Genomic DNA, 21,513 nt, shown 5'->3' on the forward strand with positions numbered 1-21,513 from the left:
CTGAGTAATGTGATATGTGACACCTGTATATCTGTGTACTCCTGAGTCTGTATATGGGAGACTGCGCTGAGTAATGTGATATGTGACACCTGTATATCTGTGTGCTCCTGAGTCTGTATATGGGAGACTGTGTTGAGTAATGTGATGTGTGACACCTGTATATCTGTGTGCTCCTGAGTCTGTAAATGGAAGACTGCGTTGAGTAATGTGATATGTGACACCTGTATATCTGTGTGCTCCTGAGTCTGTATATGGGAGATTGCGCTGAGTAATGTGATATGTGACACCTGTATATCTGTGTGCTCCTGAGTCTGTATATCGTAGACAGCGCTGAGTAATGTGACGCCTGTATATCTGTGTGCACCTGAGTCTGTATATGGGAGACTGCGCTGAGTAATGTGATATGTGACGCCTGTATATCTGTGTGCTCCTGAGTCTGTATATGGGAGACTGCGCTGAGCAATTTGATATGTGACACCTGTATATCTGTGTGCACCTGAGTCTGTATATGGGAGACTGCGCTGAGTAATGTTATATGTGACACCTGTATATCTGTGTGCTCCTGAGTCTGTATATGGGAGACTGCGCTGAGTAATGTTATATGTGACACCTGTATATCTGTGTGCTCCTGAGTCTGTATATGGGAGACTGTGCTGAGTAATGTGATATGTGACACCTGTATATCTGTGTGCTCCTGAGTCTGTATATGGGAGACTCCGCTGAGTAATGTGATATGTGACACCTGTATATCTGTGTGCTCCTGAGTCTGTATATGGGAGACTCCGCTGAGTAATGTGATATGTGACACCTGTATATCTATGTGCTCCTGAGTCTGTATATGGAAGACTCCGCTGAGTAATGTGATATGTGACACCTGTATATCTGTGTGCTCCTGAGTCTGTATATGGGAGACTCCGCAGAGTAATGTGATATGTGACACCTGTATATCTATGTGCTCCTGAGTCTGTATATGGGAGACTGTGCTGAGTAATGTGATATGTGACACCTGTATATCTGTGTGCTCCTGAGTCTGTATATAGGAGATTGCGCTGAGTAATGTGATATGTGACACCTGTATATTTGTGTGCTCCTGAGTCTGTATATGGGAGACTGCGCTGAGTAATGTGATATGTGACACCTGTATATATGTGTGCTCCTGAGTCTGTATATGGGAGACTGCGCTGAGTAATGTGATATGTGACACCTGTATATCTGTGTGCTCCTGAGTCTGTATATGGGAGACTGTGCTGAGTAATGTGATAGGTGACACCTGTATATCTGTGTGCTCCTGAGTCTGTATATGGGAGACTGCGCTGAGTAATGTTATATGTGACACCTGTATATCTGTGTGCTCCTGAGTCTGTATATGGGAGACTGTGCTGAGTAATGTGATATGTGACACCTGTATATCTGTGTGCTCCTGAGTCTGTATATGGAGACTGCGCTGAGTAATGTGATATGTGACACCTGTATATCTATGTGCTCCTGAGTCTGTATATGGGAGACTGCGCTGAGTAATGTGATATGTGACACCTGTATATCTGTGTGCTCCTGAGTCTGTATATGGGAGACTGTGCTGAGTAATGTGATAAGTGACACCTGTATATCTGTGTGCTCCTGAGTCTGTATATAGGAGACTCCGCTGAGTAATGTGATATGTGACACCTGTATATCTGTGTGCTCCTGAGTCTGTATATGGGAGACTCCGCTGAGTAATGTGATATTTGACACCTGTATATCTGTGTGCTCCTGAGTCTGTATATGGGAGACTCCGCAGAGTAATGTGATATGTGACACCTGTATATCTGTGTGCTCCTGAGTCTGTATATAGGAGACTGTGCTGAGTAATGTGATATGTGACACCTGTATATCTGTGTGCTCCTGAGTCTGTATATAGGAGACTGCGCTGAGTAATGTGATATGTGACACCTGTATATTTGTGTGCTCCTGAGTCTGTATATGGGAGACTGCGCTGAGTAATGTGATATGTGACACCTGTATATCTGTGTGCTCCTGAGTCTGTATATGGGAGACTGCGCTGAGTAATGTGATATGTGACACCTGTATATCTGTGTGCTCCTGAGTCTGTATATGGGAGACTGCGCTGAGTAATGTGATAGGTGACACCTGTATATCTGTGTGCTCCTGAGTCTGTATATGGGAGACTGCGCTGAGTAATGTGATAGGTGACACCTTTATATCTGTGTGCACCTGAGTCTGTATATGGGAGACTCCGCTGAGTAATGTGATAGGTGACACCTTTATATATGAGTGCTCCTGAGTCTGTATATTGGAGACTGTGCTCAGTAATGTGATATGTGACACTTATATATCTGTGTGCTCCTGAGTCTGTATATGGGAGACTGCCCTGAGTAATGTGATAGGTGACACCTGTATATCTGTGTGCTCCTGAGTCTGTATATGGGAGACTGCGCTGAGTAATGTGATATGTGACACCTGTATATCTGTGTGCTCCTGAGTCTGTATATGGGAGACTCCGCTGAGTAATGTGATATGTGACACCTCTATATATGAGTGCTCCTGAGTCTGTATATTGGAGACTGTGCTCAGTAATGTGATATGTGACACTTGTATATCTGTGTGCTCCTGAGTCTGTATATGGGAGACTGTGCTGAGTAATGTGATATGTGACATCTGTATATCTGTGTGCTCCTGAGTCTGTATATGGGAGACTGCGCTGAGTAGTGTGATATGTGACAGCTGTATATCTGTGTGCTCCTGAGTCTGTATATGGGAGACTGCGCTGAGTAATGTGATATGTGACACCTGTATATCTGTGTGCTCCTGAGTCTGTATATAGGAGACTCCGCTGAGTAATGTGATATGTGACACCTGTATATCTATGTGCTCCAGAGTCTGTATATGGGAGACTCCACTGAGTAATGTGATATGTGACACCTGTATATTTGTGTGCTCCTGAGTCTGTATATGGGAGACTCTGCTGAGTAATGTGATATGTGACACCTGTATATCTGTGTGCTCCTTGCTCTGTATATGGGAGAGTCTGCTGAGTAATGTGATATGTGACACCTGTATATATGTGTGCTCCTGAGTCTGTATATAGGAGACTGCGCTGAGCAATGTGATATGTGACACCTGTATATGTGTGTGCTCCTGAGTCTGTATATTGGAGACTGTGCTCAGTAATGTGATGTGTGACACTTGTATATCTGTGTGCTCCTGAGTCTGTATATGGGAGACTGTGCTGAGTAATGTGATATGTGACACCTGTATATCTGTGTGCTCCTGAGTCTGTATATGGGAGACTCTGCTGAGTAATGTGATATGTGACACCTGTATATTTGTGTGCTCTTGAGTCTGTATATGGGAGACTGTGCAGAGTAATGTGATAGGTGACACCTGTATATCTGTGTGGTCCTGATTCTGTATATGGGAGACTGCGCTGAGTCATGTGATAGGTGACACCTGTATATCTGTGTGCTCCTGAGTCTGTATATGGGAGACTCTGCTGAGTAATGTGATATGTGACATCTGTATATCTGTGTGCTCCTGAGTCTGTATATGGGAGACTCTGCTGAGTAATGTGATATGTGACACCTGTATATCTGTGTGCTCCTGAGTCTGTAAATAGGAGACTGTGCTGAGTAATGTGATATGTGACACCTGTATATCTGTGTGCTCCTGAGTCTGTATATAGGAGACTGCGCTGAGTAATGTGATATGTGACACCTGTATATCTGTGTGCTCCTGAGTCTGTATATGGGAGACTGTGCTGAGTAATGTGATATGTGACACCAGTATATCTGTGTGCCCCTGAGTCTGTATATAGGAGACTCCGCTGAGTAATGTGATATGTGACACCTGTATATCTGTGTGCTCCTGAGTCTGTATATGGGAGACTGCGCTGAGTAATGTGATATGTGACACCTGTATATCTGTGTGCTCCTGAGTCTGTATATAGGAGACTGCGCTGAGTAATGTGATATGTGACAACTGTATATATGTGTGCTCCTGAGTCTGTATATAGAAGACTGCGCTGAGTAATGTGATATGTGAAACCTGTATATATGTGTGCTCCTGAGTCTGTATATGGGAGACTGCCCTGAGTAATGTGATATGTGACACCTGTATATCTGTGTGCTCCTGAGTCTGTATATAGGAGACTGCGCTGAGTAATGTGATATGTGACACCTGTATATATGTGTGCTCCTGAGTCTGTATATGGGAGACTGCGCTGAGCAATGTGATATCTGATCCCTGTATATATGTGTGCTCCTGAGTCTGTATATGGGAGACTGCGCTGAGTAATGTGATAGGTGACACCTGTATATCTGTGTGCTCCTGAGTCTGTATATAGGAGACTCCGCTGAGTAATGTGATATGTGACACCTGTATATCTATGTGCTCCTGAGTCTGTATATGGGAGACTGCGCTGAGTAATGTGATAGGTGACACCTGTATATCTGTGTGCTCCTGAGTCTGTATATGGGAGACTCTGCTGAGTAATGTGATATGTGACATCTATATATCTGTGTGCACCTGAGTCTTTATATGGGAGACTGTGCTGAGTAATGTGATATGTGACACCTGTATATATGTGTGCTCCTGAGTCTGTATATGGGAGACTGTGCTGAGTAATGTGATATGTGACACCTGTATATCTGTGTGCTCCTGAGTCTGTATATGGGAGACTCTGCTGAGTAATGTGATATGTGACACCTGTATATTTGTGTGTTCTTGAGTCTGTATATGGGAGACTGCGCAGAGTAATGTGATAGGTGACACCTGTATATCTGTGTGCTCCTGAGTCTGTATATGGGAGACTGCGCTGAGTAATGTGATAGGTGACACCTGTATATCTGTGTGCTCCTGAGTCTGTATATGGGAGACTCTGCTGAGTAATGTGATATGTGACACCTGTATATCTGTGTGCTCCTGAGTATGTATATGGGAGAGTCTGCTGAGTAATGTGATATGTGACACCTGTATATCTGTGTGCTCCTGAGTCTGTAAATAGGAGACTGTGCTGAGTAATGTGATATGTGACACCTGTATATCTGTGTGCTCCTGAGTCTGTATATAGGAGACTGCGCTGAGTAATGTGATATGTGACACCTGTATATCTGTGTGCTCCTGAGTCTGTATATGGGAGACTCCGCTGAGTAATGTGATATGTGACACCTGTATATTTGTGTGCTCCTGAGTCTGTATATAGGAGACTGTACTGAGTAATGTGATATGTGACACCTGTATATCTGTGTGCTCCTGAGTCTGTATATGGGAGACTGTGCTGAGTAATGTGATATGTGACACCAGTATATCTGTGTGCCCCTGAGTCTGTATATAGGAGACTCCGCTGAGTAATGTGATATGTGACACCTGTATATCTGTGTGCTCCTGAGTCTGTATATGGGAGACTGCGCTGAGTAATGTGATATGTGACACCTGTATATCTGTGTGCTCCTGAGTCTGTATATAGGAGACTGTGCTGAGTAATGTGATATGTGACACCTGTATATATGTGTGATCCTGAGTCTGTATATAGAAGACTGCGCTGAGTAATGTCATATGTGAAACCTGTATATATGTGTGCTCCTGAGTCTGTATATTGGAGACTGCGCTGAGTAATGTGATATGTGACACCTGTATATCTGTGTGCTCCTGAGTCTGTATATAGGAGACTGCGCTGAGTAATGTGATATGTGACACCTGTATATATGTGTGCTCCTGTGTCTGTATATGGGAGACTGCGCTGAGCAATGTGATATCTGATCCCTGTATATATGTGTGCTCCTGAGTCTGTATATGGGAGACTGCGCTGAGTAATGTGATATGTGACACCTGTATATCTGTGTGCTCCTGAGTCTGTATATGGGAGACTGCGCTGAGTAATGTGATATGTGACACCTGTATATCTGTGTGCTCCTGAGTCTGTATATGGGAGACTCCGCTGAGTAATGTGATATGTGACACCTGTATATTTGTGTGCTCCTGAGTCTGTATATAGGAGACTGTACTGAGTAATGTGATATGTGACACCTGTATATCTGTGTGCTCCTGAGTCTGTATATGGGAGACTGTGCTGAGTAATGTGATATGTGACACCAGTATATCTGTGTGCCCCTGAGTCTGTATATAGGAGACTCCGCTGAGTAATGTGATATGTGACACCTGTATATCTGTGTGCTCCTGAGTCTGTATATGGGAGACTGCGCTGAGTAATGTGATATGTGACACCTGTATATCTGTGTGCTCCTGAGTCTGTATATAGGAGACTGTGCTGAGTAATGTGATATGTGACACCTGTATATATGTGTGATCCTGAGTCTGTATATAGAAGACTGCGCTGAGTAATGTGATATGTGAAACCTGTATATATGTGTGCTCCTGAGTCTGTATATTGGAGACTGCGCTGAGTAATGTGATATGTGACACCTGTATATCTGTGTGCTCCTGAGTCTGTATATAGGAGACTGCGCTGAGTAATGTGATATGTGACACCTGTATATATGTGTGCTCCTGTGTCTGTATATGGGAGACTGCGCTGAGCAATGTGATATCTGATCCCTGTATATATGTGTGCTCCTGAGTCTGTATATGGGAGACTGCGCTGAGTAATGTGATATGTGACACCTGTATATCTGTGTGCTCCTGAGTCTGTATATGGGAGACTGCGCTGAGTAATGTGATAGGTGACACCTGTATATCTGTGTGCTCCTGAGTCTGTATATGGGAGATTGCGCTGAGTAATGTGGTAGGTGACACCTGTATATCTGTGTGCACCTGAGTCTGTATATGGGAGACTGCGCTGAGTAATGTGATATGTGACATCTGTGTATCTGTGTGCTCCTCAGTCTGTATATAGGAGACTGTGCTGAGTAATGTGATATGTGACACCTGTATATCTGTGTGCTCCTGAGTCTGTATATAGGAGACTCCGCTGAGTAATGTGATATGTGACACCTGTATATCTATGTGCTCCTGAGTCTGTATATGGGAGACTGCGCTAAGTAATGTGATATGTGACACCTGTATATCTGTGTGCTCCTGAGTCTGTATATAGGAGACTGCGCTGAGTAATGTGATAGGTGACACCTGTATATCTGTGTGCTCCTGAGTCTGTATATGGGAGACTCTGCTGAGTAATGTGATATGTGACACCTGTATATCTGTGTGCTTCTGGCTCTGTATATGGGAGAGTCTGCTGAGTAATGTGATATGTGACACCTGTATATATGTGTGCTCCTGAGTCTGTATATGGGAGACTGCGCTGAGCAATGTGATATTTTACACCTGTATATATGTGTGATCCTGAGTCTGTATATTGGAGACTGTGCTCAGAAATGTGATATGTGACACTTGTATATCTGTGTGCTCCTGAGTCTGTATATGGGAGACCGTGCTGAGTAATGTGATATGTGACACCTGTATATCTGTGTGCTCCTGAGTCTGTATATGGGAGACTCTGCTGAGTAATGTGATATGTGACACCTGTATATTTGTGTGCTCTTGAGTCTGTATATGGGAGACTGCGCAGAGTAATGTGATAGGTGACACCTGTATATCTGTGTGCTCCTGAGTCTGTATATGGGAGACTCTGCTGAGTAATGTGATATGTGACACCTGTATATCTGTGTGCTCCTGAGTCTGTATATGGGAGACTCTGCTGAGTAATGTGATATGTGACACCTGTATATCTGTGTGCTCCTGAGTCTGTAAATAGGAGACTGTGCTGAGTAATGTGATATGTGACACCTGTATATCTGTGTGCTCCTGAGTCTGTATATAGGAGACTGCGCTGAGTAATGTGATATGTGACACCTGTATATCTGTGTGCTCCTGAGTTTGTATATGGGAGACTCCGCTGAGTAATGTGATATGTGACACCTGTATATTTGTGAGCTCCTGAGTCTGTATATAGGAGACTGTACTGAGTAATGTGATATGTGACACCTGTATATCTGTGTGCTCCTGAGTCTGTATATGGGAGACTGTGCTGAGTAATGTGATATGTGACACCTCTATATCTGTGTGCACCTGAGTCTGTATATAGGAGACTCCGCTGAGTAATGTGATATGTGAAACCTGTATATCTGTGTGCTCCTGAGTCTGTATATGGGAGACTGCGCTGAGTAATGTGATATGTGACACCTGTATATCTGTGTGCTCCTGAGTCTGTATATAGGAGACTGCGCTGAGTAATGTGATATGTGACACCTGTATATATGTGTGCTCCTGAGTCTGTATATAGAAGACTGCGCTGAGTAATGTGATATGTGAAACCTGTATATATGTGTGCTCCTGAGTCTGTATATGCGAGACTGCGCTGAGTAATGTGATATGTGAAACCTGTATATATGTGTGCTCCTGAGTCTGTATATGCGAGACTGCGCTGAGTAATGTGATATGTGACACCTGTATATCTGTGCGCTCCTGAGTCTGTATATGGGAGACTGCGCTGAGTAATGTGATATGTGACACCTGTATATATGTGTGCTCATGAGTCTGTATATGGGAGACTGCGCTGAGCAATGTGATATCTGATCCCTGTATATATGTGTGCTCCTGAGTCTGTATATGGGAGACTGCGCTGAGTAATGTGATATGTGACACCTGTATATCTGTGTGCTCCTGAGTCTGTATATGGGAGACTGCGCTGAGTAATGTGATAGGTGACACCTGTATATCTGTGTGCTCCTGAGTCTGTATATGGGAGACTGCGCTGAGTAATGTGATAGGTGACACCTGTATATCTGTGTGTACCTGAGTCTGTATATGGGAGACTGCGCTGAGTAATGTGATATGTGACATCTGTATATCTGTGTGCTCCTGAGTCTGTATATAGGAGACTGTGCTGAGTAATGTGATATGTGACACCTGTATATCTGTGTGCTCCTGAGTCTGTATATAGGAGACTCCGCTGAGTAATGTTATATGTGACACCTGTATATCTATGTGCTCCTGAGTCTGTATATGGGAGACTCCGCTGAGTAATGTGATATGTGACACCTGTATATCTGTGTGCTCCTGAGTCTGTATATAGGAGACTATGCTGAGTAATGTGATATGTGACACCTGTATATCTGTGTGCTCCTGAGTCTGTATATAGGAGACTGCGCTGAGTAATGTGATATGTGACACCTGTCTATCTGTGTGCTCCTGAGTCTGTATATGGGAGAGTCTGCTGAGTAATGTGATGTGTGACACCTGTATATTTGTGTGCTCCTGAGTCTGTATATGGGAGACTGCGCTGAGTAATGTGATAGGTGACACCTGTATATCTGTGTGCTCCTGAGTCTGTATATGGGAGACTGCGCTGAGTAATGTGATAGGTGACACCTGTATATCTGTGTGCTCCTGAGTCTGTATATGGGAGACTCTGCTGAGTAATGTGATATGTGACACCTGTATATCTGTGTGCTCCTGAGTCTGTATATGGGAGACTGTGCTGAGTAATGTGATATGTGACACCTGTATATCTGTGTGCTCCTGAGTCTGTATATAGGAGACTGTGCTGAGTAATGTGATATGTGACACCTGTATATCTGTGTGCTCCTGTGTCTGTATATGGGAGACTGGGCTGAGTAATGTGATATGTGACACCTGTATATCTGTGTGCTCCTGAGTCTGTATATGGGAGAGACTGCGCTGAGTAATGTGATATGTGACACCTGTATATCTGTGTGCTCCTGAGTCTGTATATGGGAGACTCCGCTGAGTAATGTGATATGTGACACCTGTATATCTGTGTGCTCCTGAGTCTGTATATGGGAGAGACTGCGCTGAGTAATGGAATATGTGACACTTGTATATCTGTGTGCTCCTGAGTCTGTATATGGGAGACTGCGCTGAGTAATGTGATATGTGACACCTGTATATCTGTGTGCTCCTGAGTCTGTATATAGGAGACTGCGCTGAGTAATGTGATATGTGACACCTGTATATCTGTGTGCACCTGAGTCTGTATATGGGAGACTGTACTGAGTAATGTGATATGTGACACCTGTATATCTGTGTGCTCCTGAGTCTGTATATAGGAGACTGTGCTGAGTAATGTGATATGTGACACCTGTATTTCTGTGTGCTCCTGAGTCTGTATATGGGAGACTGTGCTGAGTAATGTGATATGTGACACCTGTATATCTGTGTGCTCCTGAGTCTGTATATGGGAGACTCCGCTGAGTAATGTGATATGTGACACCTGTATATTTGTGTGCTCCTGAGTCTGTATATGGGAGAGACTGCGCTGAGTAATGTGATATGTGACACCTGTATATCTGTGTGCTCCTGAGTCTGTATATGGGAGACTCCGCTGAGTAATGTGATATGTGACACCTGTATATTTGTGTGCTCCTGAGTCTGTATATGGGAGAGACTGCGCTGAGTAATGTGATATGTGACACCTGTATATATGTGTGCTCCTGAGTCTGTATATAGGAGACTGCGCTGAGTAATGTGATATGTGACACCTGTATATCTGTGTGCACCTGAGTCTGTATATGGGAGACTGTACTGAGTAATGTGATATGTGACACCTGTATATCTGTGTGCTCCTGAGTCTGTATATGGGAGACTGCGCTGAGTAATGTGATATGTGACACCTGTATATCTGTGTGCTCCTGAGTCTGTATATGGGAGACTGTGCTGAGTAATGTGATATGTGATATGCGCATGGGCAGAAGTAGTCATAGCTTTAGCAATACCTCTCAACGCAGCCTCTTACTTCCATCGAGTCGGAAACATCAACGTTTGCTAACCATAGGCTTCTGATGTCCATCCCTATACAACGCTTTCCACTGGTGGCCGCTATCTACTAACTATGTATACCACAAAATAATAAACACATATCCACAGACCCATGCTGTCACTCCTTCATCACTCCCTGGAGGTTTAGGTTGGCCATAATCTCACTTTAAACGAACTGAAGGACATTATACAGTAAGTGTCAGATGCTGCAAGTAACAGCACTAATTACACGTCACTAAATGACACCTGATTCCAATACATTCACACAAGTCTTAATTCAGAGTTCCAAAATTTTCAGCATAGCATAAATAGGGCTCTGACGTTACCGTTATCTCCCAAAAGTATTCCTGTTATTAGAAGCTGGAAACCACTATAGTGCGCCCCCTACAGTGGAGGCAGATATTTTGTTGGCTGAACCAATACAGATGTGTCCACATAAACATTTCCTCAAATCCCACTAAATAGACCCATTTTGCGCGCTACAGACTTTGCAACTAAGCTGCGCCATACATTACGCCGCACACTTTTGTACCAGATATGCGTCTCAGTGTCTCATTTGCATGCAGCATAAGTGTAAAGCTCGGTGCCCTGGATGCGCTGGCACTGGCGTGGGCAGCTTGGGCGCTAACCAGGGCAAAAAGACTGAAGACGATAGGACTGACCAGGCATCACCTAACGTTGTGATTAATCTTTAGAGTTTACAGTAATTCCTTTTGCGACAAAAATGCTAATTATAAGTGCATAGGTCACTATAAGCAACTTTAGATGCAGTTATAGTGCAAAGCAGACACTAATTTCAGGAATAAGTCCGGGGATCGCTACCTGTCCCGCTAGGTGTCTCGCACCACAAAATGGAAAAAAGGAGGTGTCTGAGGACACATCTGTATGAAGAATTTGGTGATGTCATTGGCCTCCAGGGAATTGACTGGCTACAAGCATACTGGTGTTCTACTGTAAGCCCCAACATTTCAAAATAAATTAAATAAAAATACAATATGGTACAACTAGAAATTATACAGTAATTCAACCCAAAATGCTTCCCCAGTGTATCGGCTACAGACACAAAAATTTTTCCTGCAATCCAAACTGCTAGTGAATATAAATAAACATAATTAGGGTGAGATGTACTAAGGGCCTGAATCAGAGCCGCTCGTTCGCTCCTAGCGATGTTCACACAACTGCGCATGCGTATGGGTTGTAATACCAGTCATTGCGGTCGGAAATCGAGTGCTCACAGAACAGCGAGTGCCTGCTAATTTGAGTGACAGAATGAGGCGTTTGAGGGTGGTAACAGGGGAAGGTGCTTGAAAACGGGGAGTGGAGATCTGAACGCAGGCGTGCCAAACGGTCAAAATGGGCGTTTTAAGGGTGTGCATAATTAACAAAGCAGCGTCATCGACCACGTCACTTGGTTGTCTTTTAGCCTGAACTGCTCGCATGATTGCGGTAGGAAAATGCTACCACAAGCACTGCGAGCAGTTCATACGCCTTTCGATGTACTCGATTAATCTAATAAATAGCGGAGATGATATATGATGCGAGCGGCCAGGGGGCGTTTTTTTAAAAATAGCGAGCGCATGTTTCGTTCGCTCGTACAGACATAGAGGCGTCAACAGACCGCAAAGAGCGAGCGCTCTATTTAAATATCTGGCCCCTTTTTCTGAACGAGCGAGCGCAAATAGCGTCCGGCTCTGAATCAGGCCCTAAGCTCTGAAAAGTGATAAACTGGAGACTGATAAACTGCCAGCCACTCAGCTCCTAACTGTCATGTTACAGGCTGTGATTGAAAAATGACAGTTGGGAGCGGATTGGTTGGTGGTTTATCACTTTTCAGATCTTAGTACATCTGGTCCTAACTGAGAAAAGGTACCAGAACTATTCTACTGTGTTTACCCCACAGAATAATGCAACAGCTTGAAACCCCTAAATAGATTTTGGACATAACATGCAACAAAACAATGGTTATTAGAGCTTATTACGGCACACACAGGTACCTAAGGCCCGCTGGCAGTCTGGACTGTAGGAAATGGCCTTCACAACAAGCACAGTACATTTACAGATGTGTCCACACATACATATTAACTCTGTGCGCTACAAGTTGCGTTAAACATAACGCATGAGCGATGTGCGCCTCGGTGGCGCCCGACCGTCTTTTTGTGCGACTTTTTACCTTCTAAATGAGTCTTATTCACAAAGCGATGTGAATAGGGTACACAAGCAGTTTCTGCTAACTAAAATGGTATGTGGCATGCCTATGTTCTGTGTGCGGCTGTATCTACACGCGAAACGCTATGTTAGAACGTCACAGAAACTGTAACGTAGCGCAGATACACCCACAGCCGCACACAGAATATAGCCACATATCATTTTAATCAATAGAAGCTGCCATCTCATCATCGCTTTGTGACAAAGACTCAGTTGGGGCGATTCAAATGTTTTGCCGAAATTTCTTCACGCACTCAGGAGGGTACGAGCAGAAATGTGTGAGAAACCCCCTGCTTATGGCACGCTAACCGCAGTTAGCGTGCCCTAACCAGAATTGTAGACAGGTTTAGCCATTTTACGTGGCTAAACCTGGTCTCATAGGGGGCGAAGAGGGCGATAATTAATGAGCGCCCAGAACAATTGAATAGCAAAACTGGGCGCTCGTTAATTATCACGGCTTAAAAAATGATTGGATCGCCCTCAATTGAAGGCAAAAAGTCACACCAAAAGACCCTCAATGCTACCGAGTCACGCCACAGCATGGCGCGATGAGAAGGGCTGTTTAATGCGCAGAGAAGTAAGATATATGTGGACAGTAACGATAGTGAGAGGAAAACACATCGAAACTATATGAATAAGGCGACCTGGACAGGTGACTGCAATCGTACTTGCGGGCAGGAGGGACACCTATCAAAGGGCGTCTCGCCCGTTCATGCTAAAACATTAAAGTGATTATTTTCTGACTCATTAAAACATCTGATTTGATTATCTTCTCGTTAGAACAGAGCATTAGGCTGAAGGAAAAAGAAAAATACTGAAATTAATTGAAGCAGTCTGACAGGTGAGTGTATAGGGAGAGACTCTTCTATCATTCCTGGATGAAGCTAATTATTTTCTTATCTTTACCCACCAAAGCATTTACTTTGGTTTGTCGCCCGATCCACAAACACTTTCGAGGAGATGACATTACCGAAAGGCAGGAACATCTGCATCAGCTCGGCGTCCCCAAATTCCTGGGGCAGATGGTAGATAAACAGGTTGCAGCCCTCTGGTCCTGGGGATGGAGAGAGACGGAAAATGTTACAGTCTCAGCAGGAAAAGGGAAACAGAGGAAACAAAGTATCACATGCGACACAGACCAAACACAAAAGGGTTATCTGTCATATATGCTCTCTGCTACCATCAAACCTTTACATTCCCTTAGTGCCTCATGCCTCGTGCCTCAGCAGTGTCATTAGATCCTGGAGAGGCTGGACATTGGTTCTGATCGTCTTACCTTTGTCTATTGTAACATAGTGCATACCGGCATATGTAACATTTCAACCTGGTGGGTTGCTATTGGCAACACCGTCATCTTTGCTCTTTAGAAATGCTGATAGGTCTCCACCTTGGGGTGTCTGTCTGTGTGTATCGAACCTTGGAGCGAGATAAAGTACCAACCAATCTGCTCCTGTCACTTTACAGACTTGTCAGTTAGGAGCTGATTGGTTGGTACTTTATCTCTGCATTATGTCTTTCTCCAAGTCCAAGGCTTAGTACATATACCCCTATAATTGTGGGGGAGATGTATGAACGGGTGATATGGGGGTTTAGTGGTATCAGCGCACATTATGAGCGCTGATACCGCTTCTCTCCCATTTATTAAAGTGGGGTTGGGTGATAAATGACAGGGGTGCTATGCCCCTGTCTACAAGATAGCAGTGCCAATGTGCCACCCAATGTATTAACGGTCAGTGGCACTGACCGTTACGACAGCTGCAACTTTCGATTTTGACTGCAGCAGCTGTCGTTCCCCTATCACCATAGTCCCTGGCTGCAGCAGCTGTCGTTCCCCTATAACCATAGCAGGGACAGCACTGTCCCTGGCTGCGGCTGCGGAGGCGGCCGGCTCCGGGCTACACGTGACATCTGGCGATGTGTGAGAGACCTTGCGCATGCCCAGTGGAGCCAGCCGGGAGGTGAGACACAGCTTATGAGCACTAGGCTGATGCACTGTGGGCACTGGTAGGGATCGCCGGAGGGGGAGAGGGCTCTCTGGTAGACGAGTTGTTCTTATAACAGTTGTGAACAAGCCCTAAAAGGTCAGTACACCCTCAGATTACTTTGATGCTACAGATCTACAAGCCATCCTGCGACTTATACTGATTGCATTGCTTTGTCTTCATGGCACAATTCATTGTGTTACAGCCAAGTCTTTATACGATCAGACCAATATTTTCCAGTTCAGGGATGTATCCAATAAATAACTCTGGGACTGATTCATAGTTGTACGCAAACATAAGGCCGTACTAGGGGTGTGCAGCCTGTGCCAACTCCCAAAGCACAGAGCTCTGTGGGTGGCACCGCCAACACTGCATGGCACCCTGCAGCCAGAATCACAGCCGCAGTGCCGCTGGAGCATCCTTTAGCTGCTCCTGACAGGCATCCTCCAGTCTGTACCGCTTATTGGAGCATCCTCAGGACTCTCCAGTCAGAGCTGCACTTACATCAGGGCGCATTGAAGTCCTGTTGTGGCTCTGCACAAACCTGATGTCCAAATATCTGAGCATGCACAGGATCTGTACTGGGCATGTGCAGATCTCCTTCTGCCAGCTCGCTCTCAGGGCCTGATTCAGAGCCGGACACAAGGCTGCGTTGGCACGTAGCCTGCCGATGTTTGAAATCCCTGCATGCATACAAGACGCAGTGCGCGTACGCAATCTAGTCCATGCGATTGGGAAGCATTCGCACCCTGTACACAGATGCTCCGCAAATATGAGTAACAGGATGAGCCGTTTGTAGGTGGTGACAGGGGTGGTCGATGGTAACGGGGGTGTGGTGGTGCCAACGCAGGCGTGTCTTTGCGTTGGAATGCCATTTCAGGGGCGTGCATAGTTAAGACGCATCATCAGCGTACACGTCACATGGCTGAATTACACACAGCAGCACTCGCAGCGCTTGCGGTAGGGTACGGTCAGCCACAAGTGATGCGTGTGGCTCCGATGTTGGCCGATGTTACCGATTGTTTAATACACTTCCTGGAGATGATGTATGTTACTAAGGGAAAGTGGGTGTCTTGTGTCAGGCTGGTGGGCGTCTAAATACATACCGCGATTGCACGGCAAAACATAGTGGGCGTGCTAATGTCTTGCTAGCGATGGCGGGATTTGCATACTTTGAGTGCTGACGGCTGCGTGGGAACGCATCCTAGCGAACGGGTCTGAATCAGGCCCTCAGTGCCCGAACGCTGCTGCTTGATTGACAAGCTGCGGCCATTAGGAAGCATTGCAGAGGCGGCGCCATGCCATGTCCCAGAAAACGTAGCCATGTCTGCCCTGTTTTCTGGGTGTGCTGAAGCCAGCGACTGCGTCCTTGTAGCTGCATGAAAACACCGACCATCCTGATGGTCACACAGAGTGATCCGATGCTGCGTCACAGAAGCTGCGGCATTAGCATATTAGTGCACAGCCGCTGCGTACAAAGTCTCAGCAGCTGTACAATTGCGTCCATCACTGAATGAGGCCCTCTGTTTAATGACAGATAATAAAAGTACAAAAGGAGGAGAAGAAAAAAAAAGTGAACTGAGGGCCTGATTCCGAGCTGAACGCTATGGCAAATTATCAGTGGTCTGCGCACGCCTCACAGCCGCATTGTGCACGTGCGGAGAATGAACTGCCATGGAGCTCGCTGTGAGGATTCACCCGCAATTGACTGTAAGGAAGAGACCGTTTTGTGGGTGATTACTGGGAGTTCTGGCCAAAACGCGGGCGTGTCGGGGCCGTTTCCTGGGCGCGTACTAGCCAGCGTCTGCGATCGCGCACGCAGAGAACAAAGCTCCAGCGTCACAGTTACCGCGGCCATTCTGAGTGACCACAGACTTACTGGAGGAGTCGATGTTTTTAGGATCTGCGTCCAATGCTGCATTTGTGTACACGGTTGCGGGCAGCTGCGAGGGCTCCGGTGGGCGTCTCAGTACAATCTCTGCCGGCTGATGCAGCAGCATATTTTAGCAGTTGCAAAACGGCAAAATTCGCAAATGCGTCTGAATTAGCGCCAACCCTGAATCGGGTCCTGTATCAACATTGTACAGCGATAATTCCCCTGTCAGGTAGTCAGACGGTGAGGAAGGGCCCGTATTCGGCTAGGCTCTCTCAGGGTGAACACTGGGAGACACAGGCGATGTCTGCTCCCCGTCTCTTCTGTACATAATCCGTTTACCTTGCTGGCAGCATGAGAGGAGACGGATCAGTGTACTGACAGATGCCCATTTAAAGTACATTAAAATTCCTCTGTCTCAGCCTGATTACATTTAGGGTCTCCGAGCACTTCCCGGTATTAATAGAAAATGAAGCCGAGATGAATATTTGCTAAGCACAATTGTCCCCTGTAATTTGCTAAGAGCGCTGTCGGGAGGCTGTAGCTGGTCTCTGCATTTCACACAAAATCCCAAGTTCAGAGGTGACGCAGGATCCTTATATAAAGTCGAGGGTGTGGGGGCGAACGCTAATTAATTAATCATATTACTTTAGCCCTTACTATTCTAGCTCAGTCAGTTGGTCGCACTTTTATTCTTTGACCAGCCCACAGGTCCAGGACGATGAGTAGACTGAAGAGGAAACAGTCTAAGGCCGAGGGGAGCAGCTCAAACACTGCATACAGTTGTTTTTCTGCTGTCTTAAAGAGAGATGTATCAAACTTCCGAAAGACAGGTGGAGAGGTTGTCTATAGCAACAACTCACCATCTCTCCCTCCTATGTATAATCAGCAGGGGAACTGCAAACAGCTGCCATCAGAGGTGCATTTTTGTGAAAACACAAGGGTGTGGCAATGTCCGCAGATTGGCCCAGCCACTCCCCCCTGACGATTTTGCAATCTACCAATGTTGTCTGGTATGGATACAATGTAACTCCCACAGCACTAATGTACGTGATCACGCCATATTTACATGTGGTTGCTTGGGGATTTGGACGACACAATATCTTGTGCTCACCGCTCCTCTCTATCACCTAATGACCTGGAATGTCCAGGAGATTCACATATTTCAAGCAGCTCTTCTGGGACATCAAGACAGACTCCTGGATCCAGCCCATGTCTAGAGAAAACTGGCTGTCTGGGCGCTAGATGATGCTTTTCAGGGCAAATTGTGTTATCTTTCCCCTCTGCATGCTACTCAGTGACTCAAAATCAAATCATTGAGCAGTGAGGGGCTGGTCCAGGATGATGCCACGCCCTCTGCCCCTCCCATGAGGACCTGCCTGAAATATCAGCAATATGCTAGTCTGTAACAAGTTCTTTGACTGAACCATATTTTATATATCACTGCATTTTACCTCTTACAGAGGTATTCAATATGGGAGCAAAAAGTCCGTACTGGACTTTTCGCTCCACATCAGAGATTTTCCTGGGATAAAGTATCGGGCGCGCGCCCATATTATCCCCGTATTCAATTTGAAAGCTACGAAACAGGACCCGGCGAAGTAGGATCGGCGAAAAAAAATGAAATTGACCTGGAATAAATTGTAGGATCCCCCCTAAAACTGTAAAAACATGGGGGATCACTATGGGTACCCCCGTTTTAGCCTGCAAATGAAAGTCGGGGATTTAAATAGCGGCAGCAGGTGTTTTTTTCCCGACAAGTGATGCAGAAGAGCACTTAGGTTTTTTTTTTCGTTTTTTTAAGTGGTCCCATCAAATTTGGGGTACATGAAAATGGGTACTAGCATATTTTTAAGTCCCTAAAGTCTTTATTTAAAAATTCTGCAACTATACACCTGCCGCTAATAGCCTATTCTAGAAAACACGTGCCGCATACTTGCAGAATAGCTCTGAACCTATTTCCCTATTTTTAAACACTTTTTTCCCATTTTTTTTATTTTCACCCCAAATTTTCAAGAATTTTTTTGGGGTGTCCCTATATTTTTAAAAAACTTTTTTTTGACACAGTTTATTTTAAAATGACATTCCCAGGGATGCAGGCTATTTTTTTTAAGCCTGCACCCCTAAACCCCAATTCTGCACTTTTTTTCGCCACCTATTCAGTGGTGAAAAGTTATCCCTGTTTTTTTTCAGACTTTTTGAACCTGCGAAAAGTCCTCGAAATTGAATATGGTGTAAAACCAAAACCAGCGAAGATGACGTCATCAGTGCGAAATTATCGCAAAAACTGGCTTTTCGCTCCATATTGAATACCCTTATTAGTCTTCCTGCATCAATGTGATAGATGCCTCATATCACTATCCCATGTTATTGGGGGACCCTGCTCCTTTCCTGCACTGTTTGCTGCCTTCTCTTTTTCAGCTAAATTTATATGTTTTAGAGTTTGGTGAATATATGAAGAGAAGGAATAGATTTGTGTTTAGTAAGTAAGTGATAATATAAAGATTGCATCGTTAATGGCACCGTACGGTCCTGGTTACAGAGAAATAGCAGTGACATTTAGGTGGTAACATCCTAACGAATGATGCCTTTTTATTTATAAGTCCAGGGCTATTTCTCAGCAGGAACTCATGGCCTGATTCAGAGCCGCTCGTAAGCGGCCGCTCGTTCGCTCCGAGCGATGTTCGCACATCTGCGCATGCATATGGGTCGTAATGCGCATGCGCCAAGCAGTCAGTGCGGTCGGAAATCGAGCGCTCGCAAAATAGCGAGTGCCTGCTAATTTGAGTGACAGGATGAGGCGTTTGTGGGTGGTAACAGGGGAAGGTGCTTGAAAACGGGGAGTGGAGATCCGAACGCAGGCGTGCCAAATGGTCAAAACGGGCGTTTTAAGGGTGTGCATAATTAACAAAGCAGCGTCATCGACCACGTCACTTGGTTGTTTCTTAGCCTGAACTGTTCGCATGATTGCGGTAGGAAAATCCAACCACAAGCACTGCGAGCAGTTCAGACGCCTTTTGATGTACTCGATTAATCTAATAAATAGTGGAGATGACGTATGATGCGAGCGGCCAGGGGGCGTCTTTACAAAATAGCGAGCGCATGTTTTGTTCGCTCGCTCGGACATAGAGGCGTCAACAGACCGCAAAGAGCGAGCGCTCAATTGAAATAGCAGGCCCCTTTTTCTGAACGAGCGAGCGCAAATAGCGTCCGGCTCTGAATCAGGTCCTCAGTTCCTGAACCTCTCATTTAGGGGCCTATTCATCATCGATAAATAGCCCGGTAACCATGTGGAAACGCTAGTTTCCTCATATTTTACTTACCGGCTATTCATCATCGGGGTCCCAAATGGACCAACTGATATTCAGCAAACTCCGAAAACTGAAGGTTGCTATAGAGAACAATCGCCAACTTCAGACGGCGCTTGTTCTCGGATCCCTGCTCCTTCCTATGGGAAGGAGTTCCGGGGATGCGAAGAGGGATCTGAGCAGATCCCTCCGCCGCCTCCTCACTACTTCCTTGGCGGCTGTGCGCATATGTGTGACCTCGTGTCACGCATGTGTAGCCGGGCCGATGGGGAGGAGGTAAGTAATGCAGATACTTCTGTAGCTGCTATACTAACCAAGGGGACAGCTGCTTTTTGGAGCAGCTGTACCCTCACCGAAGCAATGATGAATTGCTCCGGTGTCAAGTGTCCCCAGCTGCGAGTATCCCTCGCAGCGAGATCAATACTTAATTATCGGGGGCCAAGCGGCTTCCGATGATGAATAGGCCCCTAACTGTCCTGGGCCAAAATTTATTTTCCATAAGATAAGTTTTATTTTAAAGGCTCTTTTGGGTGCCTTCTTTTCTAAATACATAATAGTATAATTGTTTTTCTATAGCTCCACCTCCTGTAGCTCCACCCACAGTTCCTGAATAGCCCTGTGAAAGTCTAACATGTAGCATTAATTGCCAATAATTAACTGTATGTTAATTTGTAAACAGGTCTGAAATCGCCGTCCCTCTTGTATATAATGTCATTCTGAGTTCAGTTACTGCATTATATTTTTTTGGTATTCTCTCTACCTGTGTATTAACATTTTAGTAAAACTATTACTAGCAATCACATGTCAGCCCTAGAGGAGCTCATCCAAGGTTAGAAAAGATGAACAGTTACTGATTGGATGCCCCTATGTCTCTCGTCCAATTATGGGGAGGCTGCCCTTACTGGCCCTGAGATGTTTATGAAGGCCAGTAAGGAGAGGTCTACTAGCCATAATCACTGGTACCTTGCTGAAGGTACCAGACAGAGCAACGGGGATAAGACTAGTTAAAATGAAAAAACATTTTTTTTTTGTACATAAGTATTTATTTTACAGTTACACATAATACAATACTTCGCTTTGGACAGCGTGGTAGTGATTAGCATTACTGCATTACAGGCCTGAGGTCATGAGTACAATTGCTGATCAAGGCACTATGGGGGAAATCAATTAGCCACGATTCCCAAAAAACGGCTTATTGTGCGAACTTATACTTATAACGCTATTCTGTTAGCCATGGTTTTCGCGGGTGGGAATTCTCCATAGCATAAAGTCACTAAAAAGTTTTCACCCCCTCCCGAGCAGGTAAAAAGTTGGGGAAATCCCTACTTCAAAGTAAATATGTCGGGACTTGGTTCAGAACCACTGGGACACCCTCCTCAATGACTAAAGGTGGGTGAGTTGGGAGGCAGGTACGTCA

At 45.2% G+C, this 21,513-nt stretch overlaps 1 protein-coding gene across 13 annotated transcripts in view; it reads right to left on the bottom strand.

Moving 5' to 3' along the window:
* Window positions 1–21,513, bottom strand: part of CELF4 (CUGBP Elav-like family member 4) — a 1,205,468-nt gene that overhangs the window by 69,070 nt on the left and 1,114,885 nt on the right. For 7 of the 13 annotated variants that reach the window (XR_015868754.1, XM_088442425.1, XM_088442417.1 and 4 more), the window contains one exon: window positions 13,844–13,987. Coding sequence is in view for 12 of the 13 variants with exons in the window: in XM_088442425.1 (XP_088298551.1) it covers window positions 13,844–13,987 (144 nt within the window). In the remaining variant the exon portion in view is untranslated. The remainder of the gene's footprint in view (window positions 1–13,843; window positions 13,988–21,513) is intronic. The other 6 variants (XM_088442426.1, XM_088442421.1, XM_088442419.1 and 3 more) reach the window with 1 other exon arrangement.

Source organism: Taudactylus pleione, unplaced genomic scaffold (assembly GCF_031769625.1).
Source record: "Taudactylus pleione unplaced genomic scaffold, aTauple2 ptg000311l, whole genome shotgun sequence".
NCBI classification, from domain to species: Eukaryota; Metazoa; Chordata; class Amphibia; order Anura; family Myobatrachidae; genus Taudactylus; species Taudactylus pleione.